This window comes from Pimephales promelas, chromosome 3, assembly GCF_988280905.1.
Source record: "Pimephales promelas chromosome 3, fPimPro1.hap1.1, whole genome shotgun sequence".
Lineage (NCBI taxonomy): Eukaryota > Metazoa > Chordata > Actinopteri > Cypriniformes > Leuciscidae > Pimephales > Pimephales promelas.
In genome coordinates this window covers 17,244,304-17,253,427 of record NC_142771.1, presented here as the reverse complement: position 1 = coordinate 17,253,427, position 9,124 = coordinate 17,244,304, and the positions used below count along the sequence as shown (strand labels likewise).

General features: G+C 38.7%; 1 protein-coding gene across 1 annotated transcript; it reads right to left on the bottom strand.

The window, feature by feature from the left end:
• Nucleotides 1–2,249: 2,249 nt before the first annotated feature.
• On the bottom strand, nucleotides 2,250–7,875 carry msl1a (MSL complex subunit 1a). Its single transcript, XM_089128393.1, has 10 exons — nucleotides 6,735–7,875; nucleotides 6,392–6,512; nucleotides 5,047–5,786; nucleotides 4,677–4,876; nucleotides 4,098–4,342; nucleotides 3,939–4,003; nucleotides 3,290–3,357; nucleotides 3,071–3,195; nucleotides 2,907–2,979; nucleotides 2,250–2,798 (listed from the first exon to the last, which is right to left on the bottom strand). The coding sequence occupies exons 3-10, from the start codon at nucleotides 5,377–5,379 to the stop codon at nucleotides 2,708–2,710; spliced, it is 1,200 nt and encodes a 399-aa protein (XP_088984519.1). The 5' UTR covers nucleotides 5,380–5,786; nucleotides 6,392–6,512; nucleotides 6,735–7,875; the 3' UTR covers nucleotides 2,250–2,707.
• Nucleotides 7,876–9,124: the final 1,249 nt, after the last annotated feature.

The window sequence follows — 9,124 nt, the reverse complement described above, 5'->3', positions numbered from 1 at the left end:
TTCCAGCATGGGTAGTTCAGTCAGTGACGTGACGACGAATGAGAAATTAATTTCTGCGCGGTTTCGTTTCTGTGAATCCACGGGCTACAATAACCTGGTTGGTAACAAACACAATGCGGTCTAAAACCATATTACATCACTGGTTTCCTTTTGTTGTGAAATATGCATTCATTCATTTCGGGGTTTTTTTAGGCAAGTACATGATAATAGTAAAGTATGATTTATTTTCAGTATCAGTATCAAGGTAAAAAAGTGATAATTCAATACATTTTTTGAGGCAAAAAAATAAATAAAAAATAAACAAACAAAATAGACCACGCGGCACTGCCTTGACATATAGTTCAGTACGAAACACATTTTAAGTATCATTGTAACCAGTTTTAATATATGAAGAGTTCAGATGCAAATGCCTCTAAGTACCATTTGAAATTTTCTTCTAGAATGATCATTTTTATCAAGCTTGCAGTGGCGGCTGGTGAAAAATATTTGAGGGGGGGCTGAATAAGAGGGGGGTCTGGGACTCCCCCCCCCCAGAAAATTTTGAATTTAGTAGATGTGATTTCCTGCATTCTGGTGCATTTTAGGCCTTAGGCCATGCCCTTACCTATACCAATAAAATAACTTAAACCAGTCAATACCAATGGTCAAATAATACAATAATAATAATAACAGTTTGACAGTTAATGATAATGAACAAGTTGCATGTTTATTATGCTCTGTGTGCTGACAAAAAACGCATAATATTGCTAAATTATAATATAGGTAATACAAAAAATAATAGGTAATACAACAATCTAGTTTAATCAATCCCCAGCTGTAGACTACATATTTTTGACAAATTGACAATTGGATAATGGATAACAATGTGTTGATACTACAGAAAGAGAGAGAGAAAAGGCTCTGAAAGAGAGGGTGGGGCAACATTCTTGAGGGTGACACCCAAGTATGAGAAGAAAGTTGATTTTAACTAGTATGAAACACAGTAATCTAGCTCAGAACTTAAAAACATCAAAAAACAAAGCAAACACACAGGTATTAATATTGCTTTACTATTTTAATATCAAATGTGTGTGAAACAGTGTTTATGTGTGTGTGAGTGAGTGACAGAGACAGACAGGTCAATTCCCACGACTAACTTTACATTATTTCCACTCGACGTCACTGGTGCTGCCATTCTGCTCTCATCTGAGGTAAAAAAATGTCCCGTGGTGCGCGTGCACGGTGCGCGCTAATCCCTAATCTGATACTGTGGGCGATATTTTCAGCGCCCCCAAACCATAAAATTTGACGACGCTGATTGGCGAAATATAAACTTTTTTGCATAGCAACCGGGGAACCATTGGCTTAAATTCCAGCACTGTGGGGCTGAGCGAACTGGCGCCCTGAGAAGACACCAACATGATAAAAGTAACGAAAGTGAATGCAAATATCATTCTGGTGAGTTCAAAACACTTGAATAAAACCATTATTAGCCATATAATTAACACAGATTATTTTTCAAAATGATAAATTATAATATATATTAAAAAAACAGACAGACAGGTCGGAGGGAGGGCAGCGCCCCAGTGCCCTCTATGGGCGAGCCGCCCCTGCAAGCTTGTATATTTTACTTCAGTGATTTCACTTAAATGGCAATGATAATTACCTATTAATTGTTATTTAAGTGAAATTACTGAACTTAAATATACAAGTTTGATAAAAATCATCATTAAAGAAGAAAATTTCAAATGGCATTTAGAGGCTTTTGCATCTAAACTCTTCATATATATATATTGTTTTGGAAAGGTGCCGTTGTGCTCTTTGAAGTTCAATGGAGCACCACAGTACACAAATATGGTGTGTATTTAGTAAGGTATATTTTACTATGCATCATGGCGGTACTATTTGTTTTTTACATTTACAGAACTTGCCGCAGTTCTTTTTGTTATGAAAAACGTACCTCTTATTTCACACATTTCTCACACACGGTATAGGTTAATACTTTTAAAACTAATGACTGCAGTGATTTGATTTGTTTGCATCAATTTTGAACCAAGACACTGCAGCTGAGCATATGAGATTTATGGAAGAAAAAAAACGAGGAAACTGCATTGCACCCCTTCTGATCTCATTCCACTGGCTTCCAGTTGCATCCCATTCCAGTACACTTTGTTCTAGCAAAACATAAAGGTCCATTAGAATTCTGTAATTTAGCAATCAGAACAATGAGTCATTAAAAACAAAAGACATGAAGACACAGCACATCCATATCCATAATATGACATTTTAATATTTGAAATAATTTCTTTAGCTACAAGTATCTTACACATTTTCTTTGAACAAAACCTTATATTACAACAGAGACTTCAGTTAACCAGTTGCATTCCCTTTATGGGACTGAGAGAACTCACACACAATCAACAAAAATGCAGCATAGTTTTGATATATATATATATATATATATATATATTTTTTACGGCAGCTCTTGATGTGTTAGGGTAAGCTTTGGTCGTGAAAGTGAAATTCAGCATTATGATCATGGGAGTGTGGTTGGGAGAGCTTGTTTCTTAGGCATTATAGAGCAAAACACATTTTCTTATGGATGCCAAGCAGGGGATTTTAGGGAGCCCCCCACAATCTAGGTGAGTATGAGAGATAAGAACACAAGGGCAAGATTTTGCTTCAGCGCATAGGACGGTACGAAAGAAGCAACTTCCTTACGATGGTTTCATTTGCGACATGTCCGATGAGGCGTCCGTTTCTTGGTCATCTCTGCTCGACATCGACTACGCTCATCCAACCAGGGCAAGTCAAAGTTTCTGTTGAAATACAGACAAATAATTACTTTTAAATTTTGCAATTAAAAATCAAGATATCAAAATAAACATTATAAGCATTGTGCAAAACAAAAAGTATTTTTAAATTACTGCTGTTTCAGGTTGGGAAGAGGTCTTCCAAAAGCCACCACTGGCAAAAAGGGTGTCACCATAACAGACTCAACTGAGGAAATACACAAAAAATAAGCACATTAAAAGAGAGGACCAAATACTTTCAAGGCACATGGGGGGGGGGAATCCATCCGCTTACATACCATCTTCAAGGTCTGGATAGAAGGAGAGCAGCTCTGGTTCGCTTTCCTGAATGACCTTTCTCCGGTTCATCCTCTGCTGCAGGCGCTGAAACATCCTCTGCTCCCGAATACGCTGGATATCCCACCTGGAAAAGGTGACGAGATTAGAGAAATAGATTCACAATGCTCTTGTCTACTGGACACTACACACAAGAAAAGAAAAAAATAAACAAGCATCACCTCTTCCTCCTCTTCTCATCAAGTTCAAGCTTTGAATGTCTCTTCAGAAAGACGTTATCATCCAGACACTGCACAGAAGAAAGGTATTTAGATGCATTACTAGGGCTGAATGATTCACTGAAAAAAAAGAAAACAATATGGCTATTATCAATTCACAAAAGCTGCAATGTAATTAAATGCACATTTATGCAGCACAAGCAGTTCATGATTTGGTGTTTTCAGTGGATCATTTCGCAGAAAATACAGCTCCATTTTCATCTGCTCTGAGTTTGGGTTGCTTATAATGTGCATTTGGGAACACAGTGCCACGAACCAACTCAAGTGAAAACATCAACACACTGGAGAGCTGCTTTATAGTAGAAAATTAAGTTGTACTTCTTATCAAATGAGACACTGACAGACACTGATTAAAATCAAGCTGCTTTACCATATTAAACATGAAAAACAATCTATTGTATAAAGTGCTATATAAATAAACATGGCCGAATTGCAGAGCTCGTGCAACATATCCATGTTGCTATGATCAGCTATGATAATTTTTTTTTTTTGGGGAGGAGGGGGAATTAGATTCCCCCCTGCCCAATTTGTGCGGCCCTATCCATCACTGAATGAAACACTGCATATTGGGATGCTCACAGTTCTTACTAACCTCAGGGATGTCTGATGACTCTTTCTGTCCTAAAGGCTCTAAGATACTCTCCCGCCAGGATGGAACTACATACAGAGAACAATGATAAATCTGAACATCTTTATACTTCAATATATAATTCAAATCATTAACAGAGAGATTACATAAATGTCTCCCCACCTGCAACTGTGTCCTCATGTACAGGTGAAGATTCTTGCCACGGCGATGGTGGCGGCTGATGCCAGCAGCAGAGGTACATCTCTGTGGTGGCCAGATAGGGCAGTTCCTCCGAACGAGACAATTCAAGCCCAATCTCTTCCTGGGGTTCCTCTTTCAGATCTGGGCCCTCCCGTGATGGTGGTTGTGGTGACCTGGGCTGCCCACGTCGTGACCTATCCATCCGAGAGTCTTGGAAAAGAAACCTCCTTCAAGAGGGGGAAAAATTAGGGTGCATTTAGTTGTATCAATTAAATGCTAAGAACTTCATTAGGTAGAGCACATTAGTTTGAACAAATGTTAAAGGAATAGTTCACCCAAAAATGAAAATTCTGTCATCATTTACTCACCCTCATGTAAAATAAGATATTTTGAGTAATATCTCAGTGTTTTTTTGTCCATACAATTGAAGTCAATGGTACCCAAAACTGTTTGGTTACCAATATTCCTCAAAATATCTTCTTTTGTGTTCTGCAGAAGAAAGAAGGTCATACAGGTTTGGAACTTAGTAAAATATTTCAACAAAAAAAATCATGATCATACCTTTTCAGGCTCTTCCCTCCTCTTCCAAAGTGCATTTGCTTTGGGGTTTGGACCCGCCCCTCAGGATGCTGGACGTCGTCTGAGGCAGTGGCCTCGGCCTCAGGTTCCCTACGACGATGAGTCTGAGAAGGACGGGATTCTGCTCCATCTTTTTTCACCATCTGCAGACGGCGCTCCATGCGTATGATTCGTGCCATTAGCTACAAACACACACCTGTGTTAGGCTATGTCTTAAGCATTGGGTTTAGGTGAACAAGTGAAACAAGTGTTACGAAATAAGAAAAGTGGGAAACTATGAACATGCCCACTTTAACACTTGATTTAAGCGTTTCATAAAAGGAGAAGAAAAAGTGCAATACTATTAGCATACCATCTCTTTTTCAGCTTTAAGGTCATCAATCTCTTTGCTCTTGTTGTGCAGTTGCTTCTGCTGCTGTTCAATCAATTCCAGTTGCAGCAGCAGGATCTGTCGGATGCAGCTGGTCTGAGTGTCCACAAGGCCTGAGCCTTTCCTCACATTCCTACGTTTCATCCCATCGGGACTGTTCTCTGGTGAGGGGACCCCCACGATCGCCCCCACTAGCCCTGCATCTCTCCGCTGATTGCTGCCATTTGATTCCACAGGATCCATATTCCCCACGTGGTTGTGTTTGGCCGGACAAAACAGTGATTTGCTTTTGACCGGGGAACCTTCGGCCCCCATCTACTTGGTTGACGGGAGTGTCAAGGTCTCCGGCTTCTCCCAGTTCTCCCCCTGCCCGAGGTTCCCAGCTGGAGATTGGTCAGGACAGCTCAACACGCTCTGATGACTAATCTTTGCTTGGCTGTGTAGGTGATGCTTTTTGATTCAATGTTGTGGATTGTGCTCAGCACATTTGTGGCAATGTTGCAGCTTTCCTTGTTCAGGCCAGCCAAGGATTCATAGACTCCAGCTGGTTTCTTGCTGAGGCTTGTGTCCAGTCTGTGTCCTCCACTTGTGAACACAGTGGATTGCATAGTCTTTTCGACTTGCTCCAGTTGGAGATATTTTACCAACACCCGCCTCTACAGATGAGGAGGATTTGTGACAGGCTGGATATGTGTCTTTGAGATTACTTTTCTATAACCATTCTAGGAGGAAATAACAAAATAAGGTATTTTATTGCAGAGTTTGACCACACATTTTACTCAACAAAGTAAGACATCTAATCTTAAATTGGATAACACAAATAGGCTGCAAAGCAAAAATGGAAATATAGGCATACAATGACTGATAAGGGGCTGATGTATTGCTTGAATCTGATTAAATGGTTCTGATAGCTAGACATCCAAGAATAGGAATGTAATTTAAAGAAAAAATATGTCTGATCACATTTCCAAAAAAATAATGCATATAAGCTACTCTGCTGCACCATCTCTTAAATGTGCATTGGTGTCTATAATAAATACATCCCATGCATTATGTTTACTGTTTCGGGGAGGGCATTTTTTCCAGACTCATGCATGAGCAATTATTTGGGCACAGGCACTCTCCATCAATTTAGATCTAACGTTAGAGCAAAACAAATTCAGCAGTTCCCTTCGTCTGCTCATGAGCGACAATGACGCCATTTTATATCATGCAATCATGCCACATATTTAAATATAGGGAGCATATCGCTACCACCGACCAAATAGTTCCTTATCATTTTGCATAAATGTTATTTAAATTGTCCCCCGAACCCGCCCAAACTCACCTATCGCCTTCCTTTAGCCCACTTTCCGATTTAGTTTGAATGTGCGCACGCAGCGCATGCGCGGTGCATTTGGAATCTGATTGGACGCCGGAAAACAACATTTCATGGCGCGCGAGTCGGGCTGGGTTTGAGATTGAGAGGGGTTTGCATTATGACATCATGCAGAGATGCACTGCAGATTTACAAGACAGTTGCGAAATTACGGCAAATATGAGTGAAAGTATGAACCGAGAGATTATAATGAATTCACAGACAAAATACAACACATGTTTGTTTATAAGCTCAATGTTAAAAATTCAAACAGTTTTAAAAAATTAATAAATATACAGTACTAGCCTACTACCTGATTAAATGAATACTGGTGAGTTCTGGTGGTTGATTAGCTGACAATACATTCTGGCAAACAGTCATGCTAAATAGAAATACACTGTTGGGTGTTAAGTTACATTGTGTATACATGCATTAATATGAATCACATGCATACTTTTGTAAAACTTACAAATATTGTAAAAAAATACTGAAATATTCAATACTATAACAGACGAAATCTGTGTGTGATAAGAATACTGTGAAAATATTTTTTAAACAAAAATCAACAACCTTGCAAGCCTAAATGCATCATTAAAATGTCTGTAATAAATAAATGTAGCTAACTAAAACAACATTCTCTTCAAATAAGTCTTATTTTCTTATAATATTTAATCAATGTTTTTCACTTTTTTTCTTTCAGGTCAGTCAGTTTGTGCCTCTTCAGACTGCACATCTGCTGAGGAGGGAGGGGAAAATCAAAACATTCATAAATGTACATATTTTACCTCACTTAATAACAATAAGTAGACTTGAGCAGATCACAACACAAACCTCGTTTCGTTTCATACAATAAAAGAAGGGCTATTAATTAGCCTAAAATCCTACTGACTTCAAACTTTTGAACGGTAGTGCATGAATATAATGGTCAGATCTTAATGAAAATACTTATTTTACCACACTCGCGAGAGAATGGAAAACAAGACTATTAGAGAATATTCACCTCTTGTATAATTTAAGTAATCAATTAAGTGGCATGCTTTGGTTTTCATGCCCTCGTGTATGCCTTTACAGACTGTTGATATAGTCATTTGCTCGGTGACATTAACAGAATCTTCCGCTGATGTAGGGACAAAACTTCTCTCATCTGCGTTATAGTGGCCGATGACAATATCATCCAGCATAATAACTGCAGTAAACTCTGGGAGCGGGATTGAACTGTCTTCAGTCAAAAATGTAGCAAAGACCCATAGCAAATGTGACCCTGTGATGACCAGACTGATAAGAGGGTGAACTGGGAATTATAGACTTTATGGGAATAAATGGAAATTATGTCTATAATGTGAATACAGTATGAACTGGGAGTTTGAGATCTTGATGACAAAATAGAACTGTAATTATTATTATTCTCCACTAGATCGCACTCTTTGCCAGGTTAATGCTATTGTCATTCACAATAGGACTACATCAAGTTCAGCACTGAACCTCACTCAAGTAGGACTCTTTAATATCGTGTAAACAGCAAGATTATGATTCATTAGTGTAAAGATTTGTAAAAATTTTGATCAACAAGGTGTTTTTGCTTTATAGGACAATGTTTTTTTGTAACTAACTTCCCACAGGGTAATTAAGTAGTGGATAAGAAATCCCCGGAATAACAGCCAACAATTTATCATGATAAGACTTATCAATATTATAAAGGTGTATGCAAAACATTAAATGTCAGGGCCATGTGAGTTGATATATCTGACCTTTTTGAACTACACAGAATATTATAATAATAATATTTATAGAATACTATTCAGAATTTGATTTCTAAATGTTTGATTTATACTAAAATTAATCTCTTATGTCCTCACTCTCTACTCCTTTTCCAGCTTTACAGCACACATCAAAACCAGTTTCCACGTCCTTCAGTTACTGGATTTTTTTTATGACTTTTTAAATGTAGTTTTTAACCCTTTGTTGTTGTTGTATAGCCTCCACAGTAAATAAAGCTAGCTTAAATAGTAGAGCCTCTTAAATGTGATGAACAAGACCACGATTATCATCATTTATAGGCCTACGTTTAACCAGTCATAAATTACCGAGACCACATATGTCGAACAAATGAGGAAAATCGTGCAGCTGAGCAACTATTGAGTTGTAAAGAAAGGCAACAGGGAAATTCATAGTAGTATGCCAAGTCAAATTTTACAATTCAACATGTGATTCAATAGGCTACTTGTTGACAATAGCATGCCCACGAGTATGCCTAATAAAAACATATTTGGGGAAAAATGTTCTAGAGATTATTTTAAAAAGTCAAATTATGTCTATAAGCCTACTATACCGTATCGTGTCTGTATGAATGCACGTTCAAATAGATTGTTTACCTCAGACCGCTGCTGAGATGTTCACATGAATGACCCTGACCATAGACCCTGACCCAGGCTACTCACTTTCCAAGAAAACAGAGCGCCGGTGTTCCCAGTTTACTGTTCCACTAGTCGTAACATCACCCCCACACGTGGACCAGCCTGGTGACCGCGCGCATCCGCAGCAGTACATTCGGTGACGACACACCCCATCACGCTCCTGTGCGTGCAGCACTGTCCTAATTGCGGGACAACTCACATGGCACACGGGGACACTGCGACTGCAACGAGCAGAAAAACAGGGAAGCATGTCTCTATGCGCATCGATGCATTGAAGATGTTTCGAATA